The sequence below is a fragment of the Akebia trifoliata genome, chromosome 9 (genome assembly GCF_017979445.1).
Source record: "Akebia trifoliata isolate Shusen 1 chromosome 9, ASM1797944v1, whole genome shotgun sequence".
In the NCBI taxonomy this organism is placed as follows: Eukaryota; Viridiplantae; Streptophyta; class Magnoliopsida; order Ranunculales; family Lardizabalaceae; genus Akebia; species Akebia trifoliata.
In genome coordinates this window covers 7,864,163-7,882,876 of record NC_141383.1, presented here as the reverse complement: position 1 = coordinate 7,882,876, position 18,714 = coordinate 7,864,163, and the positions used below count along the sequence as shown (strand labels likewise).

At 34.4% G+C, this 18,714-nt stretch overlaps 1 protein-coding gene across 2 annotated transcripts; it reads left to right on the top strand.

Annotated features, from left to right (window-relative positions):
- The first annotated feature begins 6,261 nt into the window (after nt 1-6,261).
- Nucleotides 6,262-17,332, top strand: FAB1C (FORMS APLOID AND BINUCLEATE CELLS 1C). Of its 2 annotated transcripts, XM_086454060.1 has the most exons (11): nt 6,264-7,630; nt 8,169-8,963; nt 9,060-9,213; nt 9,707-10,051; nt 12,132-12,875; nt 13,317-13,648; nt 13,735-13,861; nt 14,297-14,461; nt 14,586-16,133; nt 16,220-16,486; nt 16,874-17,332. In XM_086454060.1, the coding sequence occupies exons 1-11, from the start codon at nt 7,122-7,124 to the stop codon at nt 17,126-17,128; spliced, it is 5,241 nt and encodes a 1,746-aa protein (XP_086310186.1). In that variant the 5' UTR covers nt 6,264-7,121; the 3' UTR covers nt 17,129-17,332. The 2 variants fall into 2 exon arrangements, with proteins under 2 accessions (XP_086310187.1, XP_086310186.1); XM_086454061.1 differs by lacking the exons at nt 16,220-16,486; nt 16,874-17,332 and having other exon boundaries at nt 6,262-7,630; nt 14,586-15,768; nt 15,870-16,008.
- The last annotated feature ends 1,382 nt before the right edge of the window (nt 17,333-18,714 follow it).

The following is an 18,714-nucleotide window of genomic DNA, read 5'->3' as shown; positions in this document are numbered from 1 at the left end:
AACTCATCTTGCCTCATAAAAGTCATCTCAAAGTTCTATAAAAACTCATCCCTTTCTCACAAATTCCCTATGCTTGAATTGTCTTTCTCAAGCCTCACCACTCGCATCTCTCTCAATTCTCAAATCACTTACTTATCTCAAATCCACTAAAACCTCAATTCATAACCTTAATCCTACAAGTCTTAATCTAAAAATCTATCAACCTCAAACCTTCACACTACAAGTACCTCAGCTCTCAATTTTTATACACCCAAATTCAATATCAAACGACACATTTAAAGATCAAGAAAGGAGCTTAAAAAAGATTGAATCAAGAACAAGGTAGGATGATGATAAAAAAGGGAAACGAAACATTAATCCCCTTTCTTTCCCTTCCATATTTTCCCGTTCTATACCCCTTTATTTTATTTTATGTTTTAGTACAACGCTACAATGTAGTAGACACCCTTACCTACACCTAGTAGATTGGGCTTCGAAACGATCGACAGGGTAGGGATTGAAGACTATTTCCAAAGTCTTTTCTAAAAAACCCCCTACATACTTTGCACCCACCATAGAATCGTTTTCGAGGTTAAGGTAAAGTGGCCCCTGATTTCATGAGAATGAGCCCTTGACTGACAAAGCTCATATTTTCAAAAAATGTGTTTCAAAAGCATTGATCACAATAGAGCTCCTTCATTAATAAGTAAGCCCTCATTATATAGGCTAAGATTAAAGCCCCTTAAACTCAAGGATACAAAAATGAATTTTCTCGATTTTTTTTCTTTTATTTAAAAAAAATGATCGAATTTAAGGTTATCACCTAAGGTGGAGAAAATAGGGTGTTAAATGCCTTCCATATTTTCTAAAATAAACCCCCTTACCTAAATCTTAGGTAGATTAGTACCTTATCCCAACAAGAATCACTACAAACAAAAATCGATTTTTTAAAATTATTTTTTGAGTGTCTATTCACACATTTTTTCTTTAAAAGAAAATGATGGTGACTCAAAATCCATGTAGTGTCGATATTTCGTACTTGAAAATTGCATAACTACATTATGCTATGATAAAATCTATATTATTTAAATGATCAACATGATTATACATTGCATGTTGTCACTAGACGTTAGAACGTTATATTTCCAATTAAGTAATTTCCCGTTACTCATCCTACCATTCACCATTTTAGATTACACGACTATTGAGGAGCTAATTTATGGTGAGTCGTACGAAGTGATTCTTGATGAGACTTATGATGATGAGTTGCATCCTCCTTGTACTTGAGAATTGTCATAAGGTTTAACAATTGATTATGTTCTATATTTTGAGCGACTTGTATCTATTTGGAGAGATTGTGTCTTTTAAGGTTTGAATATGGATTAAGATTATGATTGACGTTAGTTTTCGAAAACTCTGATTATTGTCTATTAATTATAGTCTCTCACTACGTTATAACTATTAAACATGAACATTTATTAATTATTATATGTTAAAATGGATTGGGTTAGTTTATCATACCTTGAGATATAACAAAGGAATCCTTGGGATTCGTGTTGGATTTTGGGGGGTATGACACTAAAAATCCAAGAAAGGATATAGTGAATTTTCTTATAATCCTAACTCTTATGTTTTGCATTTAAGAGTAATTCCTCTTTTTCAGTTTCTAGAAATTCTCATCAATCGATTGCAATCAAACATTGATTTTAAATATGCTAAAATCTTGTTGATGAAGCGAAAATTAAAGAAGAAATCTACGAAGTGATTTTTCGATTTGAAGATAAATTATCTCTTCACCGTCACGGTTATAGAGATTTTCTTTTTGAAATATTTCAATTGGGAATTAGGGTTAAAGTTATCATTTTGTTGAGTTAAACTAAAATTATTAAGATTGAATATGAATCTAAATGTAGAGTCCATATTGTTCATTTAACAGTTTAGCACCCACACTCTTTAACAATAAGTCCAGTCTCCCTTAAATCTCTTTGTTTTCTTAAGCAATAGAAAATGAGAGTTGCTATTGGCGCCCAAACTTTTACTCATTACACCCCAATTTCTTAAATTATTTATAACACCTCCATTAAAGATTAAAACACACTCTTAATTATCGACATTCTTTTTAAATCTTATTTGCGACATTTTTTATACCTTTATACCATAATTCCAAATAATATTAAACCACTATTAAAATACAAAGCTCGAGTAACATACCAACAATGTTAACAGCTGGAGTTATTACAGTGTTGACAAATTGTTCTTTAAGAATTTGATAGAATGTGTGATTTTTGAATTTTCTTTTGACAAAGGTCCCAATCATTTAGATCATGTTTATTTTTAAATAATATACGATTTACAAAGCTCCTAATCGACATCAAATTGTATATGTTATTTATTTTTATTAATTTTAAATAAAAATAAAGAAAATTATATCATATGAAAATACGACAATTAATTCAACCACCATCTAATACCTTAACTTACAATTTTGATAATTGTGTATGAGAATTAAACCATTACTTTTCAATGTTTCCATTGGATAAATAAGGTAATAATTTGGAAATTAAAATTAGTTTTCAGCACATGTTTTTGATAAATTAGCCTTTATTATATGCTCCCACCACCATAATAGCAGACACGCCTACCGACTTAGGTGTTGAAATGCCTACCCACCCAAGTCGTTGTAATATATCCATGAATTATAAACCTAGTCTTTAGATGCTATGATGTAAAAGTTCAAAAAAATAAAAATAAATAACATCTCATGATCCATTTAATGGGACCATGACATGTAGATGACTCATGATTGATTATGGAATGTAAGGGCGGCTCTCAATGGTCTTATCCCTTAGCGACTAAAATGGGTATAGGATATGACACACTTTTCCATCCTTAGTGGGGGAGGGGTGACTCAGGGATGAGAAAGCATAATTAAACCAAAAAAAAAAAAAAAAGCTCTTAAACTAAAAAGTCCCAAACAATATAGAGAGAAATTCAAAGATCAAAAAATAGAAAAACAGCCCCTCCACTCTTTTCCACTCTTTCGGCAAACCTTGGCAGATTGTGCCCACTCATCAAACAAAGACCAAACCAAACGTAATCTCCTTTCTCTCTCTTAATTATTCTTTGGTCAGTGTTGGGGGCAACCCCGTTTCAATTTTAGATGACATTTTTGCCCTTATTGCACAAAATTGACAAGTAATGGTGGAGGGCAAATTTTTTTTTTTTTTGTTGATAAATTTAGATGTACCCTCTAAATTTTGATAAATATTTTCAGATACCTTATTGTATTTTCAAAGAGTTATAATAATCTGACTACCCCAACTGGCATACTCAATCGACTCTCATGACGTGATAAATTTGGGAATCATAGATTTGTACATCTTGGGATACATGATCCTCTTGAGATGCACTTTTTTTTAGAAAAGTGCAATTTTATATCCTGAGACATACAAATCTATGATTGTCAAACTTGTCATGTCAGGAGAGTCAATTGAGTTTTGCCACGTGGGATAGTTAGATTATCACGATTCTTTTTCAAACTGATGACATATGCATTGATCATAGTCTTCTAAGAAAGACTAATAAAAATAAATGGGAAATAACTTCTCATCTTTCAATAGTTGTCAAAAACCATTGATTTTGTCAAAAAAGGTAATTTAGATGCACCCTTGGACTTTTTGGTTAATATTTAAGATACCTCGGCCATGTTTTCAAACTGATGAATTTCCTCCCTTGCCCAGTCTACTCTTTTAGACAAATAAAAGTGGCCTAAAAGCCTCCAACCACTTCAACAATGTTTTTATCCTTTGCAGATCAAGCAATTGATCTTTCTATCCCAAATTCAATCACCTACTAAGATCCCTAATAATTATCTCTTATCTTGTAGTTTGGAGGTTGAAGTTGATAGAGTTAAAGTTGAAGAGGACGGTAAATACAAAATAATAATTAAGAAATAACTTTTTGGGGCTTGATTCATAGTTTTGAAATTGAATGACTATTAACTCCTAAAATTTAAATTTAAATGTTGAAAAATAACTTTTGTTTTTTAACTTTTAAGTTCATAGAATTTTAACTTCTACATCCCTATTGCATCTGATTATGTTTTTGGATTCTACAAGGTGATCTCAACAAAATTAGTAAGATTTAAAATCTTACTAAATTAGTAAGACTAGACTTACACTTCATTTCTCACACAGGAAGTAGCTATTTCTCTCTTCCTATTCTTTTAGGAATTAGTTACAATGAGATAGAATAATAACACGGTTATTTTTTACAATTTATCTCGCTAACCACGATTAATCTCAAGTTAATTAAAATCATATGTCACATTTTCATTCATGCGGTTTAGGCCTTGCCTGGTCGTTTGGACCATGCAACCTTTTCCATATATATATATGGCCGGATCATGGGACATATGTAAAAACAATGGTTTTTCAAAATATAGGTTATAAGTTTTGGATTGAACTGATTTTTTGTGAGGATGGCTTCTATGATGAGAAGATTATCCTTACAAAAAACTAGTTCAATCTAAAACTTCTAAGTCCTTCAAAAGTAGTTTACAAATTAATGGTAAAACATCGACGGTCCACATTCTAAATCACTTTTGATGGGTTAGAAGTTTTAGATTGGACTGATTTTTTTTTATTTTTATTTTTAGATGATCTTCTCATCATAGAGATTATCCTCACAAAAAATCAGCTTTATCTAAAACTTCTAACTCATATTTTGAAAAATTATTATTATTACATTGTTTTTACATATGTTATTTCGTATGTCCCATGATCCGTCCCCTATATATATAGAAGTTTGAACTCTGTATATAAGATATTATGATCTCCGAGCCTTGATTTATTTGGCAAAGTCATTTAAAATAAAATGATCATTTATTTTCTTTTCATTGATTTAGAAAATAACAACAATTGGAAAATTAAGAGCATTTAATCAAATTGTGCCCATAATAATTGTAAAATTTTCACCAATATCAAAGATTTTGCAAATCTGTGAAGATATAAGGATATGTTGGGGTTTTAATTTGACTCCAAAAGAAGATCACTGTAAATAGAATAGAGGAAAAATTACTTAATGGACTTGTGGTAGGGACTTGGTTCTAAATGCCTAAATTTTAGGGGGTAACTTAAAAATCCAATTAGTAAAATCTTTCTTTCTTAATGCCCGTCACCTTTATCAAACATTCAATGAGATCTTCAATTTAAAACATTGAGATTGACCGTTCAATTGTTGTGATCAACTATTTAAAAAATTGTTCTTGACCATTTGATTCATCAATCTCAATTATTGGTGTTCAATCGTCGAGATCTAAATGATTGTAAAAGCCAATCTTGATGATTGGATCAGTGGTCAATCTCAATTATTTGGACCATTGAATCGATAATTTGAATCATCTATTGAAATGGGAATGAGGGGGCATTTAAAAAGAAAAAAAAGAGTTTACTAATTGAATTATTAAGTTACAGCCCAATAATTAGGGGTATTTATAAAGAAATCCATTTCTTAGGATTCTTCAAGTAATTTATCTTAAAATAATTACGACTTTGTAAAAATAAGGGTATCTCAAATATTCACTAAAATGTTGGGGTAACTTCTTATGAAATTATAGTGAGCATTAAATTAAGTAATTTATCTTGCCCACATGAATTAAATTGGCTATCTAATACAATATCTTTCTAGATTTTATGAAAAACAAAAAATCAAAATATAAAAATTAAAAAATAAATAAATAAATTGATCCAAGTTGTTGAAAGTCAATGGTTGACGAACTCCCAAAATTGTTAAAATTTAAAATTAAAATTCAATAATAAAAAATAATATTTTATTAAAATATTTTTTCAAAGTTATTAGAATTTCATCAGCTTGTATCATGTTTTTGGATTCCATGATGTGAACTCGAAACCCTTAGTAAGATTTGAAATCTTACTAACTAAGTCAGGCTATTTTGACTATTTTTAAAATCGAGAGGATCAAATCAAGGGTTTTCGAAAAAAGGTTGGAGGAAGGGTTTGTTTGTTATTTCTTGTTAGTTTATCAAAGAAGACCACAGTCAACAAATATTTCTCAAAACACCCTTTGTCAGAGATTGTGGCATGGGGCATCCCTCTTTGAATTTAAGAGGATCACTTTACCCTTGTTAAAGTAAAAATTGACCATCAAAGAGTTAGAAACAAATTTGTCATGATCAAGGGTAATTTGGTCTTTTCACTATTTAAGACTGAAATATTCCATCCTCGTGGGCTATCTCTACTTTACACTGGTGCTGACTGATAGCTGACGCTGAGAGAGAGAGAGTATTTTAATATTGGTGAAGGGTCGAAAGGAATGAAAGCTTTGCGGGCAAATATGGGAAAAAAGCAGAATAGTAGTAGAAACGCTATGGTGGTGTTCGAGATGCGAGCCAATACCGAGAGAAAAGGAACCTTCTTTGAACATCTTCTCCTTCTTTTGCTTCTCATTCTTATTCTTCCCATCAGATAAGTATTTTCTTCTAATTCTGATTTCGGGTTTCTGAACTCGATTGAATCAAAATCATTTGTTGTTGTTGATTTTTTAAATCATATTTTCTTTTGTAGAATTCTTTAGATCTAGTGTTTCTTTTTCTATTAATGCTCAAATCGTTCTTCCCATGCATTCTTGACGAATCAGGGATCGGTTAGTGATTCTTCATTAGGGTTTTTTTTTCATTTCTTTTCATCTGTCTGTTGTTGTTGGTCGTGTGGTGGTTGGTGAAAATTTAGAAATCTGTGTTATTTTATCAGTAATTTTTACTGTAAATGGTATGGATTTCGTTTGATTATTGTTGCCCTTGTTGTTGACTACAATCTTTCTAGAGATTTTTTCTGATTCTCTGGAGAGATTTCTGCTTTGTTTCACTTACAATAATATAATAATATCTCAAAGAGTACTTCAATCTTCATCTGTGATTCCTTTGAAGACGCCCACCGTTATTTTTTTCATAGTGGGTTAGGTTCCTTAGTTTGTTTTTAGCCTCTGAAATTGACAATCTGTATACTTTTTTGTTTTTCTCCTCTTTTACCAATCTTTTTTGTTTTCAAAAAAAAAAAAAATTGAAAATACTTTTAGAAGAAGAAGAAGGGACAGCTTGTTATGTTTGAGAGCAGTTCCTCTTTATGGGAATACCTGATCGATCACTTTTCGATCTGTTAGAAAAGGCTAGATCTTGGATCCGTTGTAGAGGAAACGATTCGATATCTGATTTTTCACGAGAATTTTGGATACCTGATAATAGTTCTAGGATGTGTAGTGAGTGTCGGGCACAATTCACAGAGGTTAGCATGAAGTGTCGTTGCCAGGGCTGTGGACGGGTTTTGTGTGAGAAATGTATGCAGGAAACACCTACTCCTATTGTTGTTGCATCGGATGGGAGAAGAAGCACGGCCGAGGATGAGGAACGTATCAAGTTCTGCAAATTTTGCTTTCAGGATAATAATGAGCATGAAGCCGGGATAGGGTACGATGAGAGAATTGATCCTTCTCCTCAATTATGTTCGGAACGGGCACTACCAAGTGATCAATTTGCCCGCTTTCTTGAATTTCAGCTATATAATTCTCCACCCCATGTAATGGCTGGCAGCAGTGGTCACCCATCTCCGGTTTCTTTTCACCACTCTTCTAGCAGGTCAGTCTGTTTGTCTTTTGAGATCATATTCATAATATATGTATGTAGATGGTCTGCTTGAAACTACAATCAAGGCCTGCTAAGAACTCTTTTTCCGCAAAAGGTCTCTCGCTGAAATTTGTTTTGTTTAAAATCTCATCTTGAAGTAATGTATAGGACAAGATAAAAACTGATACTGTCGTGACCAATACATTTTGATATATACTGATACCCAGTTCTGTTTTTTTTCTTTTCCTAGCCAACCAAGTGAACAAGTCAGTCACAGTTTATCAAATTTAACAATAAATTAGGGGAATCGTTCATCATCATATGGGTTCATCATATACCCATTATGAAACATTCAGTGTTTTGTTTCAGTCTCGGCCAATCATGATACGTATTGGTTGATACATTCTGAAACGAAACAATATTTTGGACCATGCCATGCCCATACCCATGTATATGTTCTTTAGTTTACATTGCCATATTCACTTGCTCTACATGAACTTGTTTGATTTTCTTGATTAATGTGTCATTCTTAATTTGGCCCTCAATGTAGGAGCGACGAGGATGCAGAGGATTCAGGGAAGCATTTTTTAAGTCCATCAAGTGAATACTGTGGAGATATATCTGATATAGATTCCAGTAGTATTAGCGCTAGACATTGGTTTTACAGTTTCAAGTCAGCGAGTTCAAGCCCTTTAGACAGCCCATGTAGGATGACTAGTACTCCTAATAGAGCTGGGTACTCTGTACAGCAGGACCAAGAAGGGAGTCCATTATCTCAAAATGATGCTCGTCTTGGTCAAGAAACAATGGCCGTTTTACGAAGGTCTGAGTTGGAGTCTGAGGATCTAGAAAACACTGATGATTGCTCTGATGATCTTTTAATATTTCGGGACCAATGTGAAAAGGCACAACAGCCATTGGATTTTGAAAACAATGGTCGTATTTGGTTTCCTCCACCACCTGACGATGAAGAAGATGAGATGGAAAGCAATTTCTTTGAGTATGATGATGAAGATGATGATGTTGGAGACTCAAGCATGATGTTCTCATCTTGTAGCATTAATACTGATACATTCCCAGTCAAAGATAAGCCAAATGAGGAACACAAGGAGCCTCTTAGAGCTGTGGTTCATGGGCATTTTAGGGCTCTTGTATTACAGTTATTGCAAGGGGAGGGAATTTATACTGGAAATGAGAAAGATGGGGAAGGTTGGCTTGACATAGTTACCTCAGTTGCATGGCAAGCCGCAAATTTCGTAAAACCAGATACAAGTAGAGGGGGCAGTATGGATCCTGGGGATTACGTAAAGGTTAAATGTATAGTGTCAGGAAGTCCATGTGAAAGGTAGCGTAAGATAATATAAATTTCTCTAAGATGGAATTTTTCTTCTTTTACTAGTGTATCTTACAGCACTAACTGGGGAATTTTTGGTTTCTACAGTACCCTTATTAAGGGAGTAGTTTGTACAAAGAATATAAAACACAAGCGCATGACTACACAATACAAAAACCCAAGATTACTTCTTTTGGGAGGAGCACTTGAGTACCAGAGAGCTTCAAATCTGTTGGCATCTTTTGATACGTTACTCCAGCAGGTTATTTCATGTGTTTTATACTTTTAAACTTCTACAGTTAGATTTGCACGCGGGATCATAGTGACAAAAATCTTCGATTTTTGAAAAAATCGTGATTAAATCAGATTTTAATAGTTGTTGATTAAATCATGGTTTTTTCAAAAAGAACGCGAAGCTTTTGAAAAAATCACGATTAAATCATGATTTAATCAATGTCATTTTGAAAAAATCACAGAATAATTTTATTTTTAGTATTTTTTAAGTGTTATTTTATCACTTAATATATAAAACACACACACACACACACACACACACACACACATATATATAGATGTATGTATATATTTCATACTTAAAAAAATTAGTTTTATTTTTATCTTATCCAATGTTTTTCAGATTTTATAGACTTTTCTTGACTTTTTCTGAAGCTTTCTCTAGCCAAATTAATCTCGAACCCTGACTTTGACACTACGTTTGGGATTGAATAATTGAACTCTGAAGTTATTTGAAACAGGAAATTGATCATCTCAAAAGGATTGTTTCAAAGATAGAAGCCCATCGGCCAAATGTTCTGTTAGTTGAAAAAAGTGTATCATCATATGCCCAAGAATATCTGCTAGCAAAGGAAATCTCTTTAGTCTTGAATGTTAAGAGGCCGCTATTGGAGCGTATAGCCAGGTGTACTGGTGCTCTTATTGTTCCATCAATTGATAATCTTTCTTCAGCACGATTGGGTCACTGTGAAATCTTCCGACTAGAGAGAGTCCTGGAAGAAACTGCTATTGCCCATCAACCCAACAAGAAATTGGCTAAAACGTTGATGTTTTTCGAAGGTTGTCCGAGGCGTTTAGGCTGCACGGTAATGTTTACTTGACACTGTAATTATATGATTTTTGTATTATTGTATATGAAAATGTTAGATAAACCTCAATGCAACAGTATCATGTGTGATATAAGTAAGAGGCATGCACTCTTTCCCAATGGTTGTAACTCTTACTCCAGAGATGGTAGTTAATTTGAATACATATATAGCTTGCTTTGTTGTGTGGCACAAGTAAATGTTATACTTTTTTTCGATAAGTAAATTATTATTATTTTTTTTTATATTAGAAGTTGGTCGAGGTGACCAACAAAAGATACAAGAGAAGTGGTACAAGTAAATGTTGAATAGGATGTTGTTGTTGTGTGGAACAAGCATTATGGAAACTTTAATTTTAACTGGGAGAATTTTGGTTGTTTTAAAAAATGATAAAAGAGAACTGTTGTTTCAAATTTGAAGTTGTCAATTTTGCAAATCTTATAGCTCCCTAAAGCAGCATCCGGGAAAAAAGTGTTATAATGGCTCTTACAAATTGTGAAATGGATGTTATATTATGGCATGCAGTATAATAGTAAAATAACAAGAGAGGAGTGGTACCATTATAATGGTGTTTCCTTGCTAAGCAAGCAAGACTTTGAAATGAAATACAACACATCAGGCGTTAAGTATTGATGCCATTTAAGTCTTCTCAATCGTTTAAGTATTGCTACCTGCTTGCAATCCACATCCTATGTGATCTTTTCATTTATCATTTGTGATTTTTTTTTTAATTTTTTATTTAGTTATTTGCATTCTGTTGCAACCTCATGTCTGTGGGATTACCCAATTTAAGCACTACATTTGTGTAACCAAATAATTTATGATTGCGATTTTATACCAATACCTTAAGCTGCTTCTTTATATATATATATATATATATATATATATATATATATATATATATATATATATATATATATATATATATTTATTTATTATTATTATTTTTTTTTCCTTTTTTCCCTTTTTTGTTGGTAAAGGGGTTAAATGTTGTTGGAGTCCTCAAAACAAAAACAGCAGTCAGATGTTATTTTACTCATGTAACATCACCCGGTCTCCGGATTTTTGTATTAATGCTGTTTTTAGTAGGATTGGGATGGGACTGTATTCTATCCATCACTATAGAATATATATATATATATATATATATATTCTTTGTATGTGGTGAAAGTCTCTGCTTGCAGTAGAATCACTTCAGGATGAACCATGTGAATTGCTTCTGTGTTTCTTCATGAGTTTTGGTCCCTTTATTGTTACAATCCCTTGTTTCTAGTTTTCTCAATGTAAAAAACATAAATCTTTTGGTTAACATCTTTTAAATGCAGTAAATAAATGAACAATCATAAAATGGATTGTTTAAATTATAACTATATTTCATCGGGGCACTCCAAGATGGATGCTGTACTTGTGTCTGACATCTAATAATAAAGTCCAAATGCCATATCCATGTCATTCTTGGCCTATGTATAGTTGTACAAAGGTGATTAGCTACTACTTGAAACCAAGATGTTAAATAATGTTGTTGGGCTGTGTAATGGGTAGAGGTTTCTGTTATTTTAAGAATAACAGAAAAGGAATGCTGATACGTAATGATGGAATGGAACCCACTACATATAATATTACGAAAAAATATTTTTCAAAATGGAACTTGAATTTTTAAATATTGTAGTATAAGTTATTGTTCAATGCTTATTTTAATGTTTTCATTTATTTCTTTTTAACTTTTTTTCCTATTTTCCTTATTTTTTTTTCTAGTTTTTATCTATTTTTTATTTCATCCTATGAGACTGCATATGCACATAGCATATACAGGTCTCATATGGTTGCATATGTGCAATTTAACCACATTAGTGAGGCTCCTTGATCCTATTGACCTGAGCTTTCCTCACTGACAAATTCTCCAAGTTATTTATAGATCAGCATGTACAAAAATACGTAGACAGTTTAGCTACACATTGTATGCATACATACAAACACATGCATGTGTGCATTACAAATATTTTGTTGGGTTCAAGAAGTAAACATGTCATTGATGTGGTTGCTTTATCTCTACACAACTCAACATTCTGTTCTTTTTCAGGTACTTCTGAAGGGCACGTGTCAGGAAGAACTAAAGAAGGTCAAACATGTTGTTCAATTTGCTGTGTTTGCAGCCTATCATTTATCTCTAGAAACCTCCTTCCTTGCGGATGAAGGTGCATCATTGCCTAGGATGCCTTTGAAACTCCCAGTTTCCATTCCAGAAAAGCCAATGAACCCTGATGGTGCTATTTCAATGATCTGTAATTCAGATGTTCCTACTGTTTGCTTAACAGGAGCAGATAATAGAGCACAAGATTTGGGTGATTGCAGCTTGTCTGACACATCATCCTTTCGTATTTCATCAGATGTCCCAAACCAAAATGATTGGACCATGGAAATTAGTTCGGAACTTCAAGACTCTGGAGTTGTAATTTCTTGCTCTGATGCATCACATCCGGATTTAGTGCCTCATTTCAATCATTGGAGTAGCTTTTCCATGTTTCCTTCCCAACATGAATCGTTAGAAGGTTTGGTTCAAGAAAATGAAGGAAGAACATTTAGAAATCATATGCAGATTTCAGACACTCATGAGTGGCCTAGGACTGGTAGTGTTGTTGAAATTGAGGATTCAAGTGAGTGCTTCTCTACTGTTGACAATCATCAGAGTATATTGGTCTCCTTTTCAAGCCGTTGTGTTCTAAAAGGAACATTGTGTGAGCGCTCTCAGCTTTTGCGCATTAAGTTTTATGGAAGTTTCGATAAACCACTTGGGAGGTATCTTCGGGATGACTTGTTTGATCAGGTATTCTTTATGATTCCAGCAAATGTTACAGATTTTTTGTTTTGAGAATTGGAACATAACTTTAAAGAGCTTCTATTGACACCCCAAGTTTTGATTTTTACAACCCAATTAAAATAAGGAAAATAAGTGAATGGTTGAGGATAAGTAAAAGTTGGGGTTCCAATAGAAGCTCTCTCGATTTCTTTTGCTAGGTTTCTATTTATTGGGTTTAGAATTTTATATGAGTCTAATCCTAATAGTAAACAACTACTGAAATTGTTTGAACGAGTGTTATAATATTTTGTAATGTTGATATTATAATTTGAACCAAACTTTTGTAATGTTGGAAGCTGTTTTAATCTTTAATTGGGGTGTGATAAATAATTTCAGAAATTGTGGTGTAATAAGTAAAAGTTGGAGTGCCAATAGCAGTTCTCTTAACTTTTGTTGCAATATTTGCAGACATTTTGCTGCCAATCTTGTAAGGAGCCAACAGATGCCCATGTTCACTGCTATACACACCAGCAGGGCAGTCTTACAATTAATGTTAGACGACTTCCCTCATTGGAGTTACCCGGGGAACGTGATGGGAAGATATGGATGTGGCATCGGTGCCTCAAATGTTCACATATAGACGGAGTTCCACCCGCAAACCGTAGGGTGGTTATGTCTGATGCTGCATGGGGACTTTCTTTTGGAAAGTTCTTGGAGCTTAGCTTTTCAAATCACACGACAGCTAATCGTGTCGCAAGTTGTGGTCACTCTTTGCAGAGGGATTGTCTTCGTTACTATGGGTTTGTGCTGTCAAATTGATTATGGCCTCTTTTATTTTATCAATAGTTTTTTTTTTCTGCAATTCTTTATCATTTCTCTTTTACAGATGTGGGAGCATGGTTGCTTTCTTCCGCTATTCCCCTATTGATATTCTTTTGGTTCGTTTGCCTCCTTCAATGCTTGAATTCAATATCCAAGTTCCACAGGAGTGGGTCAAAAGAGAGGCTACTGAGGTATGTTATTAAAACTGTAACTCAACTAGTTCTTTGGGAGTGAGGCTACGTATTGAAAATTTTAATAATTCTGGGAAATCTTTTATACGAAATTCTGTCTGTAACACACCTTTCATTACTTTGCAGCATAATGACAAAAATCTGTGATTTTTTGAAAAAAATGTAATCACAATTTTAAATATTGCTGATGAAATCACGATTTTTTTCAAAAAATCACGTGATTTAATCGATAATGTTTCGAAAAAAAATCACAAATTATTTTTTATTTTTAGTATTTTTAAGTGTTATTTTATCATTTAATATATGAAATAAATAATTTAAAAAAAAAAAAATTTATCCAATGTTTTTCTGACTTTATAGATCTTTTACCGACTTTTTCCGAAGCTTTCTCTTGCCAAATTGTTCCCGAACCCTGACTGTCACTATGCTCTGCAGCTTTCCAATAGAATAGAAGTCCTATATGCGGAGTTATCTGATGTACTTCACAACATCGAACAAAAAGGTATATCTTTAGGGTACAAATATTCAGAGGCGAGTGAGTTTCATAATCACATTGTGGATCTGAAAGATTTGCTGAAAAAGGAGAGATCTGGATACCAAGTAAGTCCCCAACTAGATAATAAATTTGTCTCATTCTTTCTCATAGGGCTCACTGATGGTTAGTAGTACAAAGCAGTAAAAGTTCTATTGTTCAAGCTGATTTTTCTTGCTTTCACATTTACAGGATTTGCTACTATCAGTTGGCCTTGAGGATTCCCAATCTGTTCAGACTGAAATAGACATTTTAGAAGTTAATCGCTTAAGACGATGCCTCCTAATCGATTCCTACATTTGGGATGGTCGACTCAATTCATTGGACTCTCTTCTTAAAACAGTGGGTTTTATGTCCAAGGTTGATTCCTGTATGTTGGAAGCTGAAACCTATGCCAAGCTGAAAGAATGGAGAGATGAGTCATTTTTTAAGGATGGCAAGCTTGGGTGTGCTTCTGAAGAAAAAAATTCCATGTCTCAGACCGTTTCAGAAAATACCAACAATCACTTAAGGTTAGAACCTCAAGAAGAGCCTAGCCTACCATCTTTGGATCCAATTTCAAATGAACCGACCAAAATGGACCAGTCGATTATCCCGTCAGGTGAGCTCTATGGTCTTGAAGACCACAAACATGAATTAAATGACGATGGGGAAGTTTCAGTTGACGAGACATCCTATGAACGCCTCCCGTCACCTGCATCGAGTCTTTCCGATAAAATAGACTCAGCATGGACAGGTACCATTCAACAACAAGCAAAGGATGGGCATGAAGTTGTTTCAGTTGGGCTAATCAATCAGATGGATAACAACCTGTCTTACAGAAGAAGGCTCATGACTCCAGTGAGAGTTTGTTCCTTTGATTCAGCATTGAGAATCCAAGAAAGAATACGCAGAGGATTGTCGCCTTCATCTTTGCACTTGTCTAAACTTCGGTCTTTCCATGCTTCTGGAGATTACAGAGCTATGCTCAGAGATCCAGTTCGAAGGAACTTTCCTCAAACCTCACCAAGGGAGACCCAGAAATTAAATTTAATCTCCTCAGTGTCTCATATAGCTGGTGAAGGAGTTCGATTGCTACTACCACAAACTGGTCATAATAAAATAGTTATTCCCGTTTACGACAATGAACCCACTAGTGTAATATCGTATGCACTTGGTTCCAAGGAATACGATGGTTGGATTGGCAATAAATTTGATGTGCACGAAGGAGGCTTGAGTGTAAGTGACAGCAATAAAGAAGATGACCTCAGCAACCTGTCCGGCTATCATTCTACGTCTTCTTCTACATTTTCAGCATGGCAGTCCTTTGGTTCTTTGGACTCTGAAGATATCCTTGGTAGAAGCTATGGATCCGATGATGCATCATCAACAATGGGTAACCTGTTTTTTGATTCAAAGAAATCTCCTCACTTTAGAATTTCTTTCGGGGATGTGGGCAAAGTGAAGTTTTCTGTAACCTGTTATTTTGCGAGGCAGTTTGATGCTCTTAGGAAGAAATGCTGCCCTAGTGAAGTGGATTTCATACGCTCTTTGAGCCGTTGCAATAGATGGAATGCACAAGGTGGAAAGAGTAATGTGTACTTTGCAAAGTCGTTGGACGAGAGATTCATTATAAAACAAGTCCCAAAGACGGAGTTGGATTCTTTTGAGGAATTTGCGCCACAATATTTCAAATATTTGACAGATTCTCTTAGTTCAGGAAGCCCGACGTGTCTTGCGAAAGTCCTTGGTATTTATCAGGTCAGGCTCTGTTCATTGTCTATCGTTGTTTATGGAAGGTAATAATGATAAAATATTAAACTTCATGTTGATTGGTCTGATGGCAGGTTACTGTTAAGCATTTGAAAGGTGGAAGGGAAACAAAAATGGATGTTATGGTGATGGAGAATCTCTTTTTCAGGAGAAATATTTCCAGGGTCTATGATCTGAAGGGTTCTGCACGATCGCGTTACAATCCAGATACAACTGGGAAGAACAACGTTCTCTTAGATATGAATCTGTTGGAAACACTGCGCACAAACCCTATGTTTCTTAGTAGCAAAGCAAAGAGAAGCCTAGAGAGAGCAGTTTGGAATGATACGTACTTTCTTGCGGTAAACTTCCTCGCATCTCATCCAAATATTAGGGTCCATATGATTGCACGGAAAATTTGCTAGAAAATCACTCTTAGAAGACAATTTTCTTCTCTTTGTGAGAGAATATTCTACAACCTGACTCCCCAGGAAATGATATTGTCTTCAGGTTTTGAAACTCACTCTTTTATATTTTCATGGGGTGTACTCAAATGCCCAAAACATTTTCTGATCAAATCCATTTCTTAAGACCATTTTCCTAGGAGCTTGATTTTCCTAAGAAAACCTTTTCTCTGCAATCATACACATCCTTAGTGTATCAAACATACTTGTAGTGTTGTGCAAATCATTATTTTTTATTAATTTAATTTTAATGGTTTCAATCTGTGACTATTTGTTAATGTACAGTCGGTCGATGTCATGGATTATTCATTATTGGTTGGGGTGGACGACGAGCGAAAGGAGCTAGTTTTAGGGATCATTGATTATATGAGGCAATATACATGGGATAAGCATTTGGAGACTTGGGTGAAGGCATCAGGTATCCTTGGCGGCCCAAAAAATGCATCCCCAACTGTAATTTCTCCTAAGCAGTACAAGAAGAGGTTCAGAAAAGCCATGTCTAACTACTTTCTCACAGTCCCCGACCAATGGTCTTCATGAACTGCTGCCTCATTTGATGTTTTTCACTATTAGTGACCTAAATAATGGAGAGCCAAATAGGGAAAAATAATGGGGAGGGGAGAAATTGTTTGATCATTGATTTCTTTGTTCATCTTTTGTGTTATGGGAAGAAGCAGCCTAAATGTATAAAAGAGGGGAAGAGGAGTGTGTTTCTAGGTAAGGCTTTTTCTTATTCTTTGGGTCTGCTCCATTTGCTTCTGTCCCTAACATTGTTTAAAGTTTTTTTTTTTTTTTTTTTTTTTTTGAGATTAGAGATGTTAATTATGTAAAACATTGAATGTCTCAAAATGTTCTTGAAATAAGATTTTCTTGCGTCAAAGATTGTCTTGAGATGAGATTTTGTCAGCTAGAGCTATTTCTACCCCTTGAATTCTTGGGGAACTTCAATTTGGTTAACCTGTCTGTTGTGCTAGAATCTCCTTAACATCTTATGAGTTTATTGCATGATTCCATTTGACTTTAGGTTTGTGATCTTAAAGCTATGGGCAGCAGATTTAGTTGGTGCAACAAGTAAGATGAAAGCTGGATAGGGTCTTTTGTTTCTCAGTCTAGGCCTTTGGTTCCAACAAAAAGGCCTTCTACCCCAATGTTTGGGGTAATTATGAAACTGAAAAATGTCAAACAAGCTTTAGAGGACTGGTTTTTGAGAAAGTTTGGTAATCTCTTTGACGCTTTTTTCAAAGGTAAATCTAAGCTGGAGATTGCTCAGTCTAACCTTCAAAAAGATCCGCTAAATCCTTCTCTAATTTCAAAGGAAAAGCCCTTATACCCTTGTTGCTTGGTGTGAGAAAGCGTCCAAGAGAAACAAAAGAGTAGTTGGTAAGATGAAGAGATGGTCACAAGGTGGCTTATGATGAGTAGGGGCCGGGATTGAAGACCCAAAGACTGTTCGATGAAGAGAAATATCATTTTTGTTTCCAGTTGTGGGTTCTGCTGAGACGCTAACTTGACCGTATCGTTTTAGGCTGCCCTTTTGCTTTTGAAATATGGCAGAGTATCCCATGAGAGATCATTAGAAATTTTCATAGAAACAAAGAAGGGGGCGAAATGTATTATTGTTTAATTCTGCTGAGTGCCCGTGATTGTGAACCCCTTATCAATGGGTCCAGAATTGGTATTTTAGACACTATGCTGTGAGTTGGGAGATGACCTACTAATATTCTAAAGCTGAAGGAGGTCTAGGCATCAAGGATATGGGATTGAGGAATCTGGTTGCTATAACTCAATTTTAATTGTTTTGATGATTGCCTCAAAGAAAATCTTCAAGGGAAGTGGGTCTATGCCAATTATTTCGTTTATGCCTACTCCAAGGGATGGGAGGGAGCTTGGAAGATTTTAAAGGGAAGGACAGCCTCACCTTGAGCTCTGTCATTTGACATGTAATAATTGTCCAAGACTCAGTTTGAATTCTTTCTGCCTTAAGGTATAGGACTCTCCTTGCAATTTTTTTGATTCATGGGCGAGAGGTTGAATGAAGTTTTGTAGATGGAGGGCGCCATGAAGTGGGACTTGGATCTTGAACATTACCGGGACTGTTATTTAAAGAGAAAATCCTGTTGGAGAAT

What these genes read in the sequence shown, in the direction of transcription:
- FAB1C (XM_086454060.1), top strand. Translation starts at nt 7,122, where the DNA reads ATGGGAATACCTGATCGATCACTTTTCGATCTGTTAGAAAAGGCTAGA. An exon ending in TTTCACCACTCTTCTAGCAG is followed by an intron (nt 7,631 to 8,168) that starts GTCAGTCTGTTT and finishes CCCTCAATGTAG; the next exon opens with GAGCGACGAGGATGCAGAGG. An exon ending in TCAAAAGAGAGGCTACTGAG is followed by an intron (nt 13,862 to 14,296) that starts GTATGTTATTAA and finishes TATGCTCTGCAG; the next exon opens with CTTTCCAATAGAATAGAAGT.